This window comes from Podarcis tiliguerta (assembly GCF_965153285.1).
Source record: "Podarcis tiliguerta genome assembly, chromosome: 4".
Lineage (NCBI taxonomy): Eukaryota > Metazoa > Chordata > Lepidosauria > Squamata > Lacertidae > Podarcis > Podarcis tiliguerta.
This window is the reverse complement of record NC_139537.1, coordinates 7,468,355-7,489,460: the sequence shown is the minus strand read 5'-3', so window position 1 is coordinate 7,489,460 and position 21,106 is coordinate 7,468,355. Positions and strand designations below refer to the sequence as shown.

At 47.6% G+C, this 21,106-nt stretch overlaps 1 protein-coding gene across 2 annotated transcripts in view; it reads right to left on the bottom strand.

Annotated features, from left to right (window-relative positions):
• GDPD5 (glycerophosphodiester phosphodiesterase domain containing 5) overlaps positions 1-21,106 on the bottom strand; it is a 169,191-nt gene that overhangs the window by 20,856 nt on the left and 127,229 nt on the right. For both annotated transcript variants that reach the window (XM_083436532.1, XM_083436533.1), the window contains exons 6-11: positions 20,268-20,366; positions 16,862-16,955; positions 13,007-13,152; positions 6,509-6,591; positions 5,566-5,716; positions 4,728-4,946 (exon numbers count right to left, since the gene is read on the bottom strand). In XM_083436532.1, the coding sequence (XP_083292658.1) occupies positions 4,728-4,946; positions 5,566-5,716; positions 6,509-6,591; positions 13,007-13,152; positions 16,862-16,955; positions 20,268-20,366 (792 nt within the window). The remainder of the gene's footprint in view (positions 1-4,727; positions 4,947-5,565; positions 5,717-6,508; positions 6,592-13,006; positions 13,153-16,861; positions 16,956-20,267; positions 20,367-21,106) is intronic.

Here is a 21,106-nt window from a genome sequence, read left to right as displayed (position 1 = left end):
TCTTAGCAAAGGGAAATAATTTCAGGTTGGAGAGAGAGAAAGATAAAGATCAGTGCAAATACTTTATCTTTTTTTCCTCTCCCTCTCTCCAACCTGAAATTATTTCCCATTGCTAAGAATCATCTGGTCTTTTCAGTCCAAAGGTGCATCTAGAGCCTTCGCTGTACAATTATAGCCAGATCCAGAGGTTTCACCTCCTCTGTCCTTTGGCAGTGAGGGGATTTCGTTTGGCAGTGAGGGGATCTCTGGCTGAATTTATACCCTTCCAAATTGGCAGATTGGGACGCCCAGTACCCGACACGCTCCGTCTCCGCCTAACCTACCTCACAGGGTTGTTGTAAAGATAAAATCAGGAGAGCTACATACACGACCTTGAGCTCATGGAGGGATGCCAATCTAATGTAATGCAATGTAACAAAATAATAAGATGTCGTTGTGGATAGAACCTGAGTCCTCATCAGGCAGCATTAAACCAAGCTAGAAGCACAAACGCTGCCTCCAAAAGGTTATTTTTGGGGGTGGATGAACAGGAAAGGCTGACAGGATGGAAGCGGGCAGCTTCTTTGAACGAGGACCCGGTGGAGCAAGACGCACGTCGGATTGGAAACTGGCTGCCGGTGTTCTTAGAAAGAACAGATGGAAATTAAATGTGGAGTCGTCCCCCAAGCTAATTGCTCCATATGTGGGTGTGCGAGATGCTTCAGGATTGAACGCGGCGAGCAACAACAACAAAACTCTCACACCCTTAACTGGAAAGGCTGTTTGGTAAAAGGTAAAGGCAAAGGAACCCTGGACAGTTAAAGTTAAAGGGACCCCTGACCATTAGGTCCAGTCGTGGCCGACTCTGGGTTTGCGGCACTCACCTCGCTTTATTGGCCGAGGGAGCCGGCATACAGCTTCCGGGTCATGTGGCCAGCATAACTAAGCCACTTCTGGAGAACCAGAGCAGCGCACAGAAATGCCGTTTACCTTCCCGCCGGAGCGGTACCTATTTATCTACTTGCACTTTGACGTGCTTTCGAACTGCTAGGTTGGCAGGAGCAGGGAACGAGCAACGGGAGCTCACCCTGTCGCAGGGTTTCGAACCGCCAACCTTCTGATCGGCAAGCCCTAGGCTCTGTGGTTTAGACCACAGCACCACCCGCATCCCTTGAACAGTTAAGTCCAGTCAAATGCAACTATGGGGTTGCAGTACTCAGGGCCTGTTTTAGGTTTAATGAGGCCCTGAGCTACTGAAGGAAATGGGGCCCTTTATATCTCCAGCTGTCCTATGTCAACAACAAACGGTCACTGTTTTTTGTGTGGAATATATGCTATATATGATGATTTATGGACCTAATAGGAGCCAACACAACACAAAACACTGTGGCGGTATGTAGGTTTTATTTGATTTGATTTTTATCTTATATTTTGGAAATGTACATCCAAGGTTTTATTCCTTTAATTTTTGGGGGGGCCCCCAAGAGAGTGGGGCCCTAAGCTATAGATTGTTTAGCTTATACGTAAATCTGGCACCGGCAGTACTCATCTTATTTTTCAGGCCAAGGGAGCTGGCGTTTGTCCGCAGACACTTTTCCGGGTCATGTGGCCAGCAGGGCTAAACCGCTTCTGGCACAACGGGACACCATGATGGAAACCAAAGCGCACAGAAACACTGTTTACCTTCCCGCCACAGTGGTGCCTATTTATCTACTTGCACTGGTGTGCTTTCGAACTGCTAGGTTGGCAGGAGCTGGCACAGAGCAATGGGACCTCACTCCGTCACGGGGATTTGAACCGCTGACCTTCTAATTGGCAAGCCCAAGAGGCTCAGTGGTTTAGACCACAGTGCCAGGATCTAAGGGCACATGGAAATCTCACCGCCCAACCCACTGCTCTAGGCAGATGCCTCCCAGCTGCCCGGATATCCCAGGTTGAAGAGATCAGAAAGAGATGAACCACATTGAATGGACCTTCACGAAATGGTTTGTGTCTTGAACTGTATTCAAAGAGGAGGGACACTATAATCAGTGGAGGGCTGTCACTCAGAAGACGGCTGCTCCAGGATGAGGGAAGATCTCAGCAGGAGACACATCTCTGGAATGATTTGACAATGGCACCAACAACAAACTGTGGACCGCCCTCCTACCAGATGTCAAGGAAATAAACAACTATAGTGGTATACCTCGGGTTAAGAACTTAATTCATTCCAGAGGTCCATTCTTAACCTGAAACTGTTCTTAAACTGAAGCACCACTTTAGCTAATGGGGCCTCCTGTTGCTGCTGCGCCGCCAGAGCACGATTTCTGTTCTCATCCTGAAGCAAAGTTCTTAACCCGAGGTACTACTTCTGGGTTAGCGGAGTCTGTAACCTGAAGCGTCGGTAACCTGAGGTACCACTGTACCTGACTTTTAGAAGACATCTGAAGGCAGCCCTGTTCAGGGAGCTTTTAATGTTTGATCTTTTATCGTGTTTTTAATATCCCGCTGGAAGCCACCCAGAGTGGCTGGGGAGGCCCGGCCAGATGGGCAGGGTATAAATAAATTTACTATGATGATGATGATGATGAAGAAGAAGAAGAAGAAGAAGCACTTCCGGGTTGGCGCCATCGCCGAATGGCGGACTCCCTCCGAGCTCCGGAGGGAGTCTGCTCGGCAGGGGCTGGGTCCTACCGCACCGGCGATGCGGGGACCCTTAGAAACCACGGCCACGGAGGCCGTGGACATGGAGACTCGGCTTGCACCGTTAGCGCCCTCCCGACTCGTGAAGGAGCCTTTTTAAAGGCTACGGATCGGGTGCCGGGGAGAAGCGTGGTGCCTTGAGTCCTCTGCTTCCCCTGCTGAGCGCAGCCGCATGCCATCCGGCGGAGAGCGCTGACTTCTTCCATTGAAAATTCGGACTTTTCAACAATAACCCGTGAGTAAATCTGGAAATCGGGTTCAAAAGGAGGAAAAAAGGAATTTTTTTTTCGAATTGGATACGAGCGGGGGGGATTCAAAAAGGAAGTCAGTCCCCTCCCTATTGTAAATTGTCTAAAACAAAGACGGGGAAACCAAGACCCAAAAAGGCTTGCATTGCTGATAAAAATTACAATTCCACGATGGGGAACTACAAGAACTGTGCTGGAGGAGGAACTGGAGAAGGGAAACACAACCCCCCCCCCTGGGAACCGGGGCGATTGAAGAGAGAGCCTGGTGAAAGGAGTCGGAGAGTTCGACAGTTTTCAAAATAGCTGTCAAAGTCGGAAAGTGGAGTGGATTTTATTATGAGAACTTGGCTGGTTAAATTTGCTTCAATTTGCTACAATTTGTTAAAATCTGGATACAAAATGGCGAATATGGATAACAACTTGACTTTTGGACTAGAGGAAACAAAGTTATAACAATCCCCCTCGAGGAGCTTCGGGACATTACAAGGACTGGGAAAGTGGAAAAACACCAATGGAATTTTACAGAACTGGTTACCTTCTGGGAAAGCTGCAAAACGGAAACAACATCTCGTCTGCAGGGTGTTTTCTTTTTTTTTTTTTTTTTAAAGGAGACAATAGACTTTTCTATTGAAGAAAGGAAGGGACTGAACGTAAGGTTTTGCCCCTGAACAACAACCATCCCTGCAGACTTACCAAACTTGCGAATTACAACGTTTAAGCAGCGGAACAAAAGGAAATTAGACTACAAACCGGAAAGAACAACGGAGGGAGTTTTACTACAGTTTTCTTAAAGACTGAAGTTAAAGCTTTGGAGAATAATAATAATAATAATAATTTTGATTATCAAAAAATTTATTTCTAATTTTAAAAAAAAAAAGGGAAAGCCAGCTGGAGTTGGGGAAAAGTTGTGATTTATGGCCTTAAGAATTCCAGGCAGATACTAGGGGTTGATGGTCAGGGGGAAATTAAACCGGGGACAGGGGGGGGAGAACTAAAACTCCAAAGGCTTGCCAACTTTGTTCTTTTTTGTTGAATTGGTCTTTCTTTTTTATTATTCATTATATCTCTTATTTTTTACCTTTTCTATTGTTATTATCTGGGGTGCTTTTTTTATCAAAAATGGAAATTGTGGAATGAAAGGGGGTGGGTCCTGGGGAAAGAACATTGGGTTGTTTATTATTATTAAGGGTAAAACAAATTAAGCTTTAATTTGAAAGGGGAATTTGTGCGGCCAACAATGTGAAATGGGAATATGGTGGGGGTGGGGGAAGGGGGGAGTCCCATAAGTGATTATGCATTTTTTGAAAAATTTTAATAAATATTATTTAAAAAAAAAAAAAAAAAAAAAAAAAAAAGAAGAAGAAGAAGAAGAAGAATCCCCAGCAACCAGGCCAATCCCAGGGAGGGCAAGGAAAATCTTCATTCACCCTCAATGAAGTCGCCATTTGATCACCATGACTACGTGCTCCCGATTGGCTAGGACCATGCAGCCAATGAGAAGGCAAGGCACATCAAAAAGGAAGTTCATAGAATCAGGAGGGATCCCTGAGGAACATCTAGTCCGTCCAGCCCCCGCTATACTCAGGACGGAAGCAAGCGGCGATGAGCAAGGTGCATTTTGTGTGGGGCAGGGGGCAGGTTTTGGGGGGACGTTGCTCACTCACCAGAAAGCTACAGCCACCCCCCCCCCCCGGAAAAAAGCTTGTTTTTGCCATGAGCCTCTCCCAAGCCCACCTCTAGTTTCTGCTTCTCCAACTGAAGCAGAAGCCCCAACAAACATTATTCAGCATCTACCTACAAAAGTGACGTTGAACTCACAGCCTGCTGAGGGATGCCCGAGGTGAGGACCGTTTCCAGGGTGATGTTGATGAAAGCGCTGTAGTAAGGGTGGTCCCGGGGCAAGCTCTGGAAGTTTAAGAGGATGGTGGCATTGCCCTTGACCACCTCCAGCATCTCGGCCAGCTTGCACACGGACTGGTTGGCGGCTCTGACAAAGTCGGAACTGGAGAGCGACTGGGCGGTCCAGAAGGGATCGTTCTGAGGGAAGGGGGAGCAAACAGAGAGACCAGCGTTCAACGTTATCGCTTTCGAAGCCAACATTTTTATTTTTGGAGGAAGCCATCTTTTAGGCTCCATCCACGCGGCAGCTTATTCCCTGGCCATTGATTTCCGGATTTCATTTGAGCTTTCGCACGACGTAAAAGCCCGTTCCGGAAAACCAACGAGACACGTTAACTCGTTTCTGCAAACTTTTCTTTTCCCTCAGCCCCCCTGACAAAGCATCTTGTAAAGAATCTTGGGAGGCAGCAAAAAAATGCTTTGCACATCACGAGCTTTCTTGAAAGCGAGGAGGAGAAAGAGGATGAAGGGGAAACCTTCCTCCAAGACGCAAGGGCGTTTTCAAGATCACTCTCTGTCTTTCAAGCTGATTAATGGGGTGCTTCGTTCTGTTCTCAAAAGCATCCATCGTGTCGAAGGAGACAACCAGGCTGGTTTGGAAAGGCCAATTTGGGAAGCAGAGCCTTGCCCTCTAATGCTTCAACCACCATTGATTGATTGATTGATTGATTGATTGATTGATTGAATAAAGCAAGCAAGCAAGCAAGCAAGCAAGGGCAGGGGAGACCCACCCCACCCTCCAGACTCGGCCACATACCTTGAGGAACCATTCACCGGCGTTCAGCATCTCCAGGTCTGTCCAGTTGAACATGGAAGAATGTGTGTAGGCCCTCTCTGGGAAGACGGCCTCCACGTCCGTCGTCCTCCGTAGCGTCTTGTCATGCATGAGGAAAGGCACCCCGTCATAGCTGTGCAACGGAAAGAGAAAAAGAGTCTCCCTTTACATTTGCAAGGCAGCGCTCGACGGATGCAGAATGCCTCCACTGTTCCATGTAGACGCACGGAGCTGTAAGGGACACCCGAGGCTTATCCAGTAGAATAATTTATTATTTATACCCCGCCCATCTGGCTGGGCTTCCCCAGCCACTCTGGGCGGCTTCCAAGAAAATATTAAAATACAGTAATGCATCAGACATTAAAAGCTTCCCTAAACAGGGCTGCCTTGAGATGTCTTCCAAAAGTCTGGTAGTTGTTTTACACTTTGACATCTGGTGGGAGGGCGTTCCACAGGGCAGCAGGTGCCACTACCGAGAAGGCCCTCTTGTCTGGTTCCCTGTAACTTGGCTTCTTGCAGTGAGGGAACCGCCAGAAGGCCCTCAGAGCTGGACCTCAGTGTCCGGGCTGAATGACGGGTGTGGAGACGCTCCTTCAGGTCTACTGGGCCAAGGCCATTTAGGGCTTTCAAGATCAGCACCAACACTTTGAATTGTGCTCGGAAAAAGGTACCAGTTCCCCAATTCCACAACCCCGTTCTTAAAAGCATCCTCACTTTCCCACTTGGCCTGGACAAATATGGCAAACTGCACACCTCCGAACCCAGAAATTTGAATAAGGGCAGGAAACTTGCAAAAGAAAGTAGCGTGGCAAGGGATTCCTTAGCTGAGATTCCTGCTTTGCAAGGGGTCAGACTAGATGACCCCTGGTATCCCTTCCAACTCTACAATTCAACTCTGCACCTGAGAGCAGAGAGAGGCACTTGCCTTATGACCACATCTGCCTGCACTCCGTAGAGTTTCTGCTCCACCGCTTTCTGGAAGGACATCAGAGTGTTTTCAGGTGCCATCTGGGAAGGAGGAAAAGATGAACAAACAATATCATTTATTCATCGAAGCAAGCTGCCAAACCGGACAGCGTACAAGAGATAGAGCAGTCAGTTAAAATGCCAACATCGACTATCCAAACATGTTTAAAATAGCATCGGGCACAGAAAGGGATCGGGCTGCCAAATGAGCATCTCTAGAATACGGAGGAGATTAATTTGAGGAGATCAAAAGATGGGGCAGAGTCTGTTGGATGTTTTGCCGCTGGAAACAGATGGGAGGCCACCAGAAAAAAAAAAATATATTAATGGAACCTTCAAGAACATGGCACAAATATTTCTATAAGAGGTTGCTTTGCGGAAATGCTGCGGGTGCCCCCCAGACTGACACTTTTTTTGCAGAATGAAATAAAAGGTAAAGGTACCCCTGCCCGTACAGGCCAGTCTTGACAGACTCTAGGGTTGTGCGCCCATCTCACTTAAGAGGCCGAGGGCCAGCGCTGTCCGGAGACACTTCCGGGTCACGTGGCCAGAGTGACATCGCTGCATCTGGCGAGCCAGCGCAGCACACGGAAACGCCGTTTACCTTCCCGCCAGTAAGCGGTCCCTATTTATCTACTTGCACCCAGGGGTGCTTTCGAACTGCTAGGTTGGCAGGCGCTGGGATTAAACAACGGGAGCGCACCCCGCCGCGGGGATTCGAACCGCCGAAAATTAAAGTGGATTAAAGTGCTCTGTCGACTCATACAATAAACCTGCTTTTTTTTCTATTTTAAAAAACGAACTTTTTGCTGTTAGGAAAGTGATGCAGGAATTACAGTGAAGTAGAGGGATGAAAAAATGATTAACAGGAAGACGCATCATTGAAGTCTGATTTGAAGAAGAAGAAGAAGAGGAGGAGGAGGAGGAGGAGTTTGGATTTGATATCCCGCTTTATCACTACCGTAAGGAGTCTCAAAGCGGCTAACATTCTCCTTTCCCTTCATCCCTCACAACAAACACTCTGTGAGGTGAGTGAGACTGAGAGACTTCAGAGAAGTGTGACTGGCCCAAGGTCACCCAGCGGCTGCATGTGGAGGAGCGGGGAAGCGAACCCGGTTCACCAGATTACGAGTCCACTGCTCTTAACCACTACACCACACTGGCTCCCAGCTCACTTTAACTAATTTTTCCACGTTGCATTTGTTTTCCGCTGCCTACAGACGACCGCGGTTGAGCGGTAGATAAATTGTTTAGATAAAAATAAGTAATTATTAGGTAGTATTATTACCATTATCTTTATTATTACCAGTTAATAAAATGGCAATCGATTGGCTGAAAAACGGCAGCTGCTGCAGAATTCTGGAGCCGGTTTGTGGACAAGAAGCAGGAGGTCCGATCAGGTAAAATCCTGTCCCAGCTAGAGATTCATTTCCAGGCTCAGTTTGAAGTGCTAGGCTAAATATATGAAGCACGATGAGACTTGGGACGTCAATACCTTTGGGACTGCCTCCCTGTGCAGGATCCTACCCAGACCCTGCACCAGTCATCGGAGACCCATCTCTGTGTGTACGCTTTCATGGGAGGCATGGAGAGTGACAACACAGGACAGGGTCTTCTGGGTGGTGGCTCCACGACTGTGGGCAGCTCTCTGCAGACAGATGAGCCTGGCAGCATCCTTACCAACATTTAGCTGCCAAGGAAAGGCATTTCTGTTTCCCCTGGCATTTGGAAGCATAGGGTTACCAGATGACTCCGTTTCCCGGGAACAGTCCCCAGATTTGCGAATAAGTCCCTGGACAAATTAATGTCCCCGGATTTCATCTAATGTCCCCCAGAAACGCAGCAGCGGCAGTCTCAGCAGCCCGCAGCAGTTGGCTCTGGCTGGCTTCAGGAGCTGCTCGGAAGTCCCCATGTGATGGTAGTGCAGGGGCTCTAAGATGCAGCCTCCGGGCTGCCTCCAACTTCCCTGACCCCCGCAACTAAGCTGTGAAGGGAGGCTTCGTGCTGCCTATTGGAGCAGCCTCACAACTCCTACTTGCGTGCAAGCAGAGTGGGGATCTCTCAGCTGTGAAGGGAGGCTTCACGCTACCTATCAGAGCTTGCGTGCATGACCTTGACAGATTAGAGAACTGGGGAAAAACAAACAAGATGAATTTTAACAGGGAGAAATGTAAAGTATTGCACTTGGGCAAAAAAAAATGAGAGGCACAAATACAAGATGGGTGACACCTGGCTTGAGAGCAGCACATGTGAAAAGGATCTAGGAGTCTTGGTTGACCACAAACTTGACATGAGCCAACAGTGTGACGCGGCAGCTAAAAAAGCCAATGCAATTCTGGGCTGCATCAATAGGAGTATAGCATCTAGATCAAGGGAAGTAATAGTGCCACTGTATTCTGCTCTGGTCAGACCTCACCTGGAGTACTGTGTCCAGTTCTGGGCACCACAGTTCAAGAAGGACACTGACAAACTGGAACGTGTCCAGAGGAGGGCAACCAAAATGGTCAAAGGCCTGGAAACGACGCCTTATGAGGAACGGCTAAGGGAGCTGGGCATGTTTAGCCTGGAGAAGAGGAGGTTAAGGGGTGATATGATAGCCATGTTCAAATATATAAAAGGATGTCACACAGAGGAGGGAGAAAGGTTGTTTTCTGCTGCTCCAGAGAAGCGGACACGGAGCAATGGATCCAAACTACAAGAAAGAAGATTCCACCTAAACATTAGGAAGAACTTCCTGGCAGTAAGAGCTGTTTGACAGTGGAATTTGCTGCCAAGGAGTGTGGTGGAGTCTCCTTCTTTGGAGGTCTTTAAGCAGAGGCTTGGCAACCATATGTCAGGAGTGCTCTGATGGTGTTTCCTGCTTGGCAGGGGGTTGGACTCGATGGCCCTTGTGGTATCTTCCAACTCTATGATTCTATGATTCCAGGAGGGGGCAGAGATCTCTCAGTTAGGCAAGGGGAAGCCTCCCTTCCCAGCTGAGCGATCCCCGCCCCCTCCTGCTTGCACGCAAGTAGGAATGGAATTGGGGCTGCTCCGATGGGAAGGGAGGCATCCTGCTGCCCAAGCCTCGCCGCCACCACTCTCAGCCCTCCGCGGAGGAAGGAAAAATTGACAGTTGAGGTCAAGGCGGCGGCCAACCCTCTGCCACCGCCATCGTTGCAGCATCAACGTCCCAAACGTAGTATGTATGTATTTATTTAAAGTGTCCAGGTATTCATTGAAAAAAATCTGGTAACCTTATCTTATCTGATAATACAGTGGTACCTCGGGTTAAGTACTTAATTCTTTCTAGAGGTCCGTTCTTAACCTGAAACTGTTCTTAACCTGAAGCACCCCTTTAGCTAATGAGGCCTCGCGCTGCCGCCACGCCGCCAGAGCACGATTTCTGTTCTCATCCTGAAGCAAAGTTCTTAACCCGAGGTACTATTTCTGGGTCAGCGGAGTCTGTAACCTGAAGCGTATGTAACCCGAGGTACCATTGCACTTCGTTGGAATGGTCATGTTGTGCGGATGCCTGATGATCGTCTTCCAAAGCAACTACTCTATTCCGAACTTAAAAATGGAAAAGTGTCATGCTGGTGGTCAACAAAAGAGGTTTCGAGACTCTATAGACAGTATAAACACCAACAATTGGGAAACACTGGCCTGCGAGCGCTCCAGTTGGAGAAAAGCCTTTACCAAAGGTGTCGTGGACTTTGAAGATGCTCGAACTCAGGACGCAAGGGAGAAACACGCTAAGAGGAAGGCACGCTTGGCAAACCCTCACCGTAATCAACTCCCACCCGGAAACCTGTGTCCCCACTGTGGAAGGACGTGTGGATCCAGAATTGGCCTCCACAGTCACTTACGGACTCCCTGTTAGAACCATGTTTATGGAAGACAATCTTACTCAGCTATGAGGAATCACCAAAGGAGAAGAAGAAATACCCTGAGATTGTATTGGCATTCACCTTTCAGGAGGGCGTAATAGCATTTGTCGGTTTGAGGCATTGTATTTAGGTGTAATAATAATAATAATAATAATAGTAATATTAGTAGTGAGCCTGCTAGTTATGACCCACAGGAAAAATACATCTGTGGAACAACAATGTTTCCAACTTGCTTCCCCTCACGTTAAAAGATTCAAGAGTGACATTTAATATTGGGCTTTTTTTATTTTGAAAAAATACAAAATCCGATCTAAAGGTCAAATTGGGGAAGAAGCTAAAATAGGAGCAACTTGCCTAAGCAGGAAATGAGCCTTTTAATCCACTGCAAAGGAAGAGGCTTCTACAAAAAAGATAAAACAAAGGATGAGAAAAGCTTTGAAACCTGGGGGTTGTCCTTTCTGGTTTAAAGGAGCTCTTAAAAACCTCGATTCCGGAAGGAAGAGATTTGCAATGTTTAAAAGGAAGACCAAACCGTCTGTTAAATTATGGATCAGAGGGGCGGCAGAGACTTTCCTTCCAACCCGCTGAGAAGAAGCGCGGCTACACTGAAGAACAACTTATGAATTAACACCCATTTCAGTCCCGGAAAGCGTAATTCCTCTAGAGAAAAAGGCGAGGAAGAGGAGATGGGGTGGGAATTAAGCGCTGAGGTAGAAAAAAGGATTTTTCCTCTTGCTCTCGTAACAGACAGCTCAGTCGGTAGAGAACGTGAAGCTCTGAATCTCAGGGTTGTGGGTTCAAGCCCCATGTTGGGCTAAAGATTCCTGCATTGCAGAGGGTTGGGCTAGATGACCTGGGTCCCTTCCAACTCTAGGATACTAACTCGGTGAAATCCAACAAAGCTGAAGCTTGGAAGATTCAGCACAGACCAAAGGAAGTGTTATTTCCCTGCAAGTGCACCTGATCCGCTTTTAATTGCACATCCTAAATTTGCTGTGATGTATGGAAATGAGAGCTGGACCACAAAGAAGGCTGATCGCCGAAGAATGGATGCTTTTGAATTCTGGTGCTGGAGGAGACTCTTGAGAGTCCCATGGACTGCAAGAAGATCAAACCTCTCCATTCTGAAGGAAATCAGCCCTGAGTGCTCACTGGAAGGACAGATCCTGAAGCTGAGGCTCCAATACTTTGGCCACCTCATGAGAAGAGAAGACTCCCTGGAAAAGACCCTGATGTTGGGAAAGATGGAGGGCACAAGGAGAAGGGGACGACAGAGGACGAGATGGTGGGACAGTGTTCTCGAAGCTACAAACATGAGTCTGACCAAACTGCGGGAGGCAGTGGAAGACAGGAGTGCCTGGCGTGCTCTCGTCCATGGGGTCAAAAAGAGTCGGACACGACTAAACGACTAAACAACAACAACAAATTTGCTGTTACCTGTTTGATTCATATTATTATTATTATTAATCAAAGCTGCTATCACTGCCTAGAATCTGCCTCTCTTATCCTGGCTCTCAGCTTTTATTTTTCCTTCTCTCTGCAAAAGACATCTTAACCTAACGAATGAAGATTTCTGGATCCTAAAGGGGGCGATCCTATTACGCATAATTCATGCCCCTCGTTTACTTTTGAGCCTTTTTCATCTTTACCTTCAAGGTGGAAGAAAAACATCTCTCTCCAGCACACACACACCCTCTATTCTGGGGAATGAGACATCTTTAGATTTTTAATTAGGCCGTCGACTCCTTCCTGGCACAGCAACAGCTGCCAAAACAAATTCCTCTTTGCGGAACATATGTTCACTCTGAGCCAAAGATCAACAAGTATTAGTGTGCGAATTAGCTGCTCTTAACAGAAAGCCTTGGGCAGAGGGCATTAAAACGACGACGAGGTTCAAAAGTAAACACACTTGGCTAGGAGGAAGCATTCCAGAAGCAGGACCAGACATTTAAAATAAAAAGGTTTATTTTTTGTAAGACTAGGAGGTGATACGTGTATGAGAGAGGCTCTTCTATCACTGTGTTCCAGCTGTCTAGGAGAGCCCAGGCAAACACATTTTGCCTTCCTTTACTGAACCGCTTGACTGATGCTGGCAGGAAGGGCACTGACGCATGTGAGCAACTCTCCTCTCCTCTCCTGCAACTAACTGGCATTCAGAAGCATCTCCTACGAAGGAGCGTCTCTGTTATGTACTGAAGTTCTCACCCTGGGCCAGCAGGAGGATACTGTAGATAGTTATGCAAATGAAGGATCGAAAGCGACGTTCAGTGATTGGATAGTTTTAGAAAGTTGTTACAGTAACGTGGTACTGGAGCTCTATATAAGCAGGCTGGCTGAGCCCTTTAGTTCAGTTCTGTCCTGGCCTGTGAATAAACAAGAGCTGTTTGAAGAATCGCTGTGTCGTCTGATATGTTCACCCACAACTTAACAGTCTCCACTCCCATTGTTCAGCTGAGGTCCAACTCCAGAAGGCCCTCGGCACTGGACCTTAGTGTCCGGGTAGAACGATGGGGGTGGAGACTACCGGTAATTTATATTTTTTTAAAAAAATAGATGACACGGGGGGGGTCATAAGAAGGGGATCCTACCATTGGCGCTCCCCGGTGTCCAATAATGGCGGGCTTGGGCCCCAGGTCCTTCTTCTCCATGATGCAAGGGGAATAGACCGTGAGGGGGATGAGGTACAGGGCCAGGACCACCGCAAAGTAGGCTCCAAACGTCAGCAACTGGGAGGCTGCAGGAAGAGGCAAACAGGTGAGAGAGACGGAGAGAGAGAGAGAGAGATGGTGAACAGGGATCCAGGAAAAGGAGGGAGGAGAGTCCGTTCCCAAGGCATTCAGGAAGTTCACAGAGCAGCCTTCCCCATTCTGGTGCCCTCCAGCTATCTCGGAATACTACAGTGGTGCCTTGGTTCTCAAACTGAATCCGTTCTGGAAGTCCGTTCCGAAACCAAGGCAAGCTTTCCCATAGAGAGTAATGCAAAACAGATTAATCCTTTCCAGAGTTTTAAGAACAACCCCTAAAACAGCAATTGAACGTGGATTTCACCATTTAACGAGACCGTTGACCCATAAAATGAAAGTAATAAACAACGTACTGCTGTCGCACAATCAATCAATCAGGAGATGAACTGGGTTCCACACAGTCACAAAACAATAAAAAAGAGCCACAAAAAGGCAAAATAAATAGCAAAAACAGACAGACCTCAGCGGAAGTGTAACACTCAAAACGGTGCACGTTTGGCTTCCGAAAAATGTTCGTAAACCAAAACACTTACTTCCGGGTTTGCAGTGTTTGGATTCCAAGTTGTTTGAGTACCAAGTTCCCACTGTACAACCAACACAGTCCAAAATGTCTGTTGTGTGTCTGTACCCTGAGGCTGTGCCTATGCAAAACAAACACTTTTCCAGTTCCACAAGAACCAGAAACTCTTTGCTGACTCTTCTACTCGCTTATTTTTCATAGTTAATATTTTGCTAACGCTGTTAATATTGTTTTATAGACTGTAAGTGCCGTATTGATTTGTTCATCATATAGCATGAATTTTGCTGCAACTGCGATGTTTAGCGTATTTTCGTTAATAACGTTCTACAAATTGTAGTGGTTTTATTGATTGTTAATTATTTTAAACGACTTATGCTGCATGGCATAGAATCACAGAATTGTAGAGATGGAAGGGACCATGAGGGTCATGTGATCCAACTTCCAGGAATTTTTAGACCACCGTGGGACTCGAACGCATGACCCTGAGGTCAAGAGTCTTGTTGTTGTTGTTGTTGTTTAGTTGTGTCCAACTCTTCGTGACCCCCTGGACCAGAGCACGCCAGGCCCTCCTGTCTTCCACTGCCTCCCGCAGTTTGGTCAGATTCATGTTTGTAGCTTCGAGAACACTGTCCAACCATCTCGACCTCCGTCTTCCCCTTCTCCTTGTGCCCTCCATCTTTCCCAACATCAGGGTCTTTTCCAGGGAGTCTTCTCTTCTCATGAGGTGGCCAAAGTATTGGAGCCTCAGCTTCACGATCTGTCCTTCCAGTGAGCACTCAGGGCTGATTTCCTTCAGAATGAATCGGTTTGATCTTCTTGCAGTCCATGGGACTCTCAAGAGTCTCGTCCAGCACCAGAATTCAAAAGCATCAATTCTTCGGCGATCAGCCTTCTTTATGGTCCAGCTCTCACTTCCATACATCACTACTGGGAAAACCATAGCTTTAACTATACGGACCTTTGTTGGCAAGGTGATGTCTCTGCTTTTTAAGATGCTGTCTAGGTTTGTCATTACTTTTCTCCCAAGAAGCAAGCGTCTTTTAATTTCGTGACTGCTGTCACCATCTGTAGTGATCATGGACCACAAGCAAGTAAAATCTCACACTGCCTCCATTTCTTCCCCTTCTGTTTGCCAGGAGGTGATGGGCCCAGTGGCCATGATCTTCGTTTTTTTGATGTTGAGGTATGCTCTACCAAGTGAGCTATCTGTTCTGGGATTTCTGATGTTCTGTTCTGTTAGTGTTATTTATTGTTTGTAAGCTGCTTTGAGATGCATTTGAATGAAAAGCAGCATAGAAATAGAATCAATCAAATCAATCAAATCACTTCTCTCTCTCATTCTCTCAGAATAGTATCACCCACACAGCCCATTTAGGGAATTGACTTGTCAAAAATCATTAATTCATTCTCCAAGGTTCAGCCTCCCTCCTCGCAAGGACCATTAGAAGTCAGATATCTGAGTGCAGGGCTTTTTTTCTGGGGGGGGGGGGGGGACACAGGGGTATGCATACCCCTAAATATTTTGTGGATCTTTGTTGTTGTTGTTGTTTAGTCGTTTAGACGTGTTCGACTCTTCGTGACCCCCTGGACCAGAGCACGCCAGGCACTCCTGTCTTCCACTGCCTCCTGCAGTTTGGTCAAACTCACGCTGGTAGCTTCGAGAACACTGTCCAACCATCTCGTCCTCTGTCGTCCCCTTCTCCTTGTGCCCTCCATCTTTCCCAGCACCAGGGTCTTTTCCAGAGAGTCTTCTCTTCTCATGAGGTGGCCAAAGTATTGGAGCCTCAGTTCAGGATCTGTCCTTCCAGTGAGCACTCAGGGCTGATTTCACTTTTGTCCTTTAACTGCATTTTCCCCAATTTGAACTATAAAATAGTGGTTTTCTTTAGTCCAAATGAGAGCACCCTAAACATTTTTTTTTGGGGAGGGAGCATTGTCTGACTGTCTGAGTGCCAGTTTGAGAGCCAGTGTGGTGTAGTGGTTAAGAGTGGTAGTCTCCTAATCTGGGGAACCGGGTTCGCGTCTCCGCTCCTCCACATGCAGCTGCTGGGTGACCTTGGGCCAGTCACACTTCTTTGAAGTCTCTCAGCCTCGCTCACCTCACAGAGTGTTTGTTGTGGGGGAGGAAGGGAAAGGAGAATGTTAGCCGCTTTGAGACTCCTTAAAGGGAGTGAAAGGCGGGATATCAAATCCAAACTCTTCTTCTTCTTCTGAGTGGAAGGCAGACAATTCTCATCCTTAAACACACAGGTAAATACAGGTGTACAGGTGTGCTAGGGAGCCATGCCATGCAAAGACTCCACCTGCTGAGCGGTATTTTGAAGGACCATTCCGGTCTGTGTTTGTCTTACAAAAGCACTGAACTTAGCTTCACAACAATGGAGGGAAAGCTATGATAAAATAAACAAGAAGGTCATGTTTGAACTAAGCCATAAAACTTGGCTTATGCAACGTGCCAATGCACACAGTCTGGGTACTCCCACTTTGCTCGAATCTCTGTGTGAGCAGGTCATGTCATGTCCTGACCTGCGATTGCGCTTTGCTTTCTCCTATCAAACCACAATTGCTAGCCAGCCCGGAGCAAGCTGCAGGCTACCAGACTTTCCTTCCCTCCACAAATGCAAATTCTCCCATTCTGTCTCAGTGCTAACCACGGTGTAGCCACTTCTGCCATAAGGAGCACTATGAACTGTGGTTAGCTTTAACCAGGATCCACCAACCAGGGTTCAAACCTCAAGTTAAGCCCCACCCCATCCCGTCTTAATGCTAACCATGGTGAAGTTCATGCCTGCAGGAAGGAGGACAGTAAGCCATGGTTAGCTTTAACCAGGGTTCGCCAACCAGGGTTCAAGCCCCAAGTTAAGCCCCACCCCATCCTGTCTTAATGCTAACCATGGTGAAGTTCATGCCTGCAGGAAGGAGGACAGTAAACCATGGTTAGCTTTAACCAGGATTTATCAACCAGGGTCCAAGCCCCAATTTAAGCCCCACCCCATCCCTCAAAGCTAACCATGGTGAAATTCATGCCTGCAGGAAGGAGGACAGTAAACCATGGTTAGCTTTAACCAGGGTTCCCCAACCAGGGTTCAACCCCTGGGTACAGCCCCCTCCACACAACACACAGCAATGACACACAAATCTTGCCCTCTGTGACGAGAAAGAAACAAGCAACTACTCACTGGCTCTTTCGGCTCTTGCAAACTGCCCAGACACCAACCAAGACAGGGCGGTGATAGCCGCAAGGGCTCCTATGTGCAGAAAAGGTGCCGTTGCCTAGGAAAAAGAGAGCAGGGAACGGTGACATACGCAAATACGTTTGCTATATAGTAGGGTGGCCAACTCTCAAGAGACTGCAATCTACTTTCAGAATTAAAAACTGGCAGGGATCTAGTGATCTACCCCCGTTTTTTGGGGGTGCAGCTCAAAGATGTTGAGCTCCATTTTTTGGGGGGGGGGTTAAAGGGGTAAGGTCACTCACTACCAAAACCTTGCAGGGATCTACCAGCAGATCGCGATCGACTTTGCTATATAGCCAATGAAAGCAGTAGGAAAAGTCATGTAGGAATCATAATGCAATTTAGCTGCAGTTCCTGCATTGAAGGGGATTAGACTAGACACAACCCAGTTGTATGTACAGGGTCCCTGTTGCTCAACCACAGGAGTGCCACAAAAAGCCATCTAATCAGTTGAGGCTCCTCTAACCAGCTGTTTTGGACTGTGACTCCCACTGGGAGGGGCTGATGATGGGAGTTGTAGTCCTAAACAGTCGGAGGGCCACCCACTTGGGGAAGCCTAAAATAGATCATTCATAGATGGCGGTTAACAGACTGAGGTTGAATCCTGACAAGACAGATGTACTATTTTTGGGGGACAGGAGGCGGGCAGGTGTGGAGGACTCCCTGGTCCTGCATGGGGTAACTGTGCCCCTGAAGGACCAGGTGCGCAGCCTGGGAGTCATTCTGGACTCACAGCTGTCCATGGAGGTGCAGGTTAATTCTGTGTACAGGGCAGCTGTTTATCAGCTCCATCTGGTACGCAGGATGAGACCCTCACTGCCACAGACTTTCTCACCAGAGTGGTGCATGCTCTAGTTATCTCCCGCTTGGACTACTGCCATGCGCTCTACGTGGGGCTACCTTTGAAGGTGACTCAGAAACTGCAATTAATCCAGAATGCGGCAGCTAGACTGGTGACTGGGAGCGGCCCCGAGACCACATAACACCGGTCCTGAAAGACCTACATGGGCTCCCAGTACATTTCCGAGCACAATTCAAAGTGCTGGTGCTGACCTTGAAAGCCCTAAATGGCCTCGGTCCTGTATACCTGAAGGAGCGTCTCCACCCCCATCGTTCTACCTGGACACTGAGGTTCAGCTCCGAGGGCCTTCTGGCGGTTCCCTCATGGCAAGAAGTGAGGTTACAGGGAACAGAGGGCCTTCTTGGTAGTGGCGCCCGCCCTCTGGAAAGCCCTCCCCTCAGATGTCAAGGAAATAAGCAGCTATCTTACCTTTAAAAGACATCTGAAGGCAGCCCTGTTTAGAGAAGTTTTTAATATTTAAAGCTGTACTATTTTTAACACTCAATTGGGAGCCACCCAGAGTGGCTGGGGAAACTGAGCCAGATGGGCAGGGTATAAATAATAAATAATAAATTGTTGTTGTTATTATTATTATTATTATTATTATTGACTCCTGGGAACTGAGGAGGCCTTCCTTCAAGTATCTGAAGCAGAAGGTGCAGGAGAACCGGCTTCCACAAAATGAAAAGAGGTGAAAAACGACAAAGAAGCAGATTTCATTGGAAACGTCCTAGCTGGTAACTGCGGACCAGCCTGCCGCAGGAGGCGGTTGACTATCAATCAGTGGGGGAATTTCAGCAGAGGCTTGGAGGCTATTTGCCCGGGCTGCCGCAACTGAAGCCTTCAGTGATGAGGGAGCTGGCCTCCAAAGTCCCTTCTAACTTTGATTCGACGTCTCTGCAGGATCTGTTGCTCTGAGTCTGCCTTCGTCCAATCAGGCTGGGGTTGGTCTAGATGACCCATTGGGTTACCTTCCAACTCTACAGTTCCATGAGGCCATTTCACAGCTCAAGGACATGTCTCCGGCCAGGCCAATGCACTGGAGCACAGAGCGGCACCAACAAAGGCTGTGACGCAGGAAAGTCTGGAGCAGTGCCGGATTTACATACAGTGGACGCTCGGGTTGCAAACATGATCCGTGCGGGATGCACATTTGCATCCCACAGCGGCGCATCTGCACATGTGCGGGTTGCAATTCGGTGCTTCTGTGCATGCGCAATTTAGTGCTTTAGTGCTTCTGCGCATGCATGACCCCCCCAAACCCGGAAGTAACCCGTTCCGGTACTTCCAGGTTTCGGTGGGTCCGCAACCTAAAAAACCACAACCTGAAGCGTCTGTAACCCGAGGTATGACTGTGTAAGCTAAACAAGCTATAGATCAAGGCCCCACTCTCTTGGGAACCCCCCCAAAAATTAAAGGGAAAAACAAACTGGATGTACATTTCCAAAATGTAAGATAAAAAACAAATAAAATAAAACCTACACGCAGCAACAGTGTTTTGTGTTGTGTAGGCTCCTGTGATGTAAGTCATGGGCCCCACCTGCTAGCCTGCTCCCAAAAATATCACTGGTTTGCTCCTTTCTATATATAGGGTGCCTACATTCTGCTATTTATAATGTAGTTTGCATCCTATATTTACACCTGTTATTATTTCATGTTATAGCAAGTTTCTGAGTCTAGATTATGGGTCTTTGTAAAATGTGTTTCTAAAGGAACTATTGTTATTGCCAAATGCCAATGTGTTTGCATCATTAAGTTTGTTATAAATAAAAAGTCATTTTAAGGTAAAGGTAAAGGTACCCCTGCCCGCACGGGCCAGTCTTGACAGACTCTAGGGTTGTGCGCTCATCTCACTCTAGAGGCCGGGAGCCAGCGCTGTCCGCAGACACTTCCGGGTCACGTGGCCAGTGTGACAAACTGCATCTGGCGAGCCAGCGCAGCACACGGAAACGCCGTTTACCTTCCCGCTATAAAGCGGTCCCTATTTATCTACTTGCACCCAGGGGTGCTTTCGAACTGCTAGGTTGGCAGGTGCTGGGACCGAGCAACGGGAGCGCACCCCGCCGCGGGGATTCGAACCGCCGACCATGCGATCGGCAAGTCCTAGGCGCTGAGGTTTTACCTACAGCGCCACCCGTGTCCCCATTTTAAGGTAGAGCGTAATAATTATTTCACTATCAATATACTTCTTCTTAATTGTATTTCACTGTTAATATACTTCTTCTTAGTTGTATTTCAGTTCAACAATTACTTTGATAAAATATGTATTTTGTTATGTGCAAATGGCTTTAGATACCTATTAGGTCCATAAATCACCATATAGCATCTATTCAACATGAAAAACAGGGACCATTTGTTGCTGACAAAGGGCAGCTAGACATATAAAGGGCTCCATTACCTTCAGCAGCTTAGGGCCTCATCAAACCTAAATCTGGCCCTGATCCGGAGGGCTATTTAGGGAGGGCGGAAAAGCCGTGCTTGGCTCCTGCCCTCCGCCATGACACTTACCTGCAAGGATATGGCGACCATGCTCCACTCATCATCCCATAGCTGGGCTATAGAGCACATGGTGACAACGATCGTTATCAAGGTGGTTATCAACCCAATCTGCAAGGCAAGGAAAGGGTAGAGATTTCATTGTATTTCTTCCCTCTGGCGCTGCGAGGAAGCTATAATCAACGCTCAGGCATTCTTTGTATCCGAGAAAGGAGTCGAGCCAGCGTGGAAGGCCAGCCCGCCCTCAACTTCACAAACACCTGCTTTTGACAATTAAACAGTGGCTTTAAACTGAGGGGTTGGTCTGGATGACCTTCAGGTCCCTTCCAGCTCTGCAAATATTATGGTTTTCACTAAGCGAGCAGAGACAAAATCCTGTTTCAAGAGCCAGGGCTAAGTTTGAAGCGGAAAGCGCTCCATTTCGCTGGGTTTTTCTGCTTTGAGGAGGAGATACAGGCTGATGGGATTGTCTCTCCCCCTTCTCTTTTCTTTTCTTAAAAACGGGATTTAGATTAATCCCCGGAACTGACCGGTGTAGAGGGTCTCAAAAGGAGCTTGAATGGCAAAGCACTAATAACACATTTCACTGTGACGGGCGTAACGTAATGAGATTCACTTCGCCATAGATTGCAATCGATGGAAGGGCGAAGCGTAGCAAACGTACTGGAGAATCTCTCTCCTGCTGCCTCCCCCCCAAAATCACTCATAAGACTAAAAGGCAGCAATAGCCGGGCTGTTCCTTTATCTCATCTACCGCTGCGACCCGGGTTCCTGTTGCGAAGCCAACACGGTTTCATTCGGAGAGGCATGAATCGGAAGCAAGAAAGAATGAGCCAGACCGGGCCAGGGCG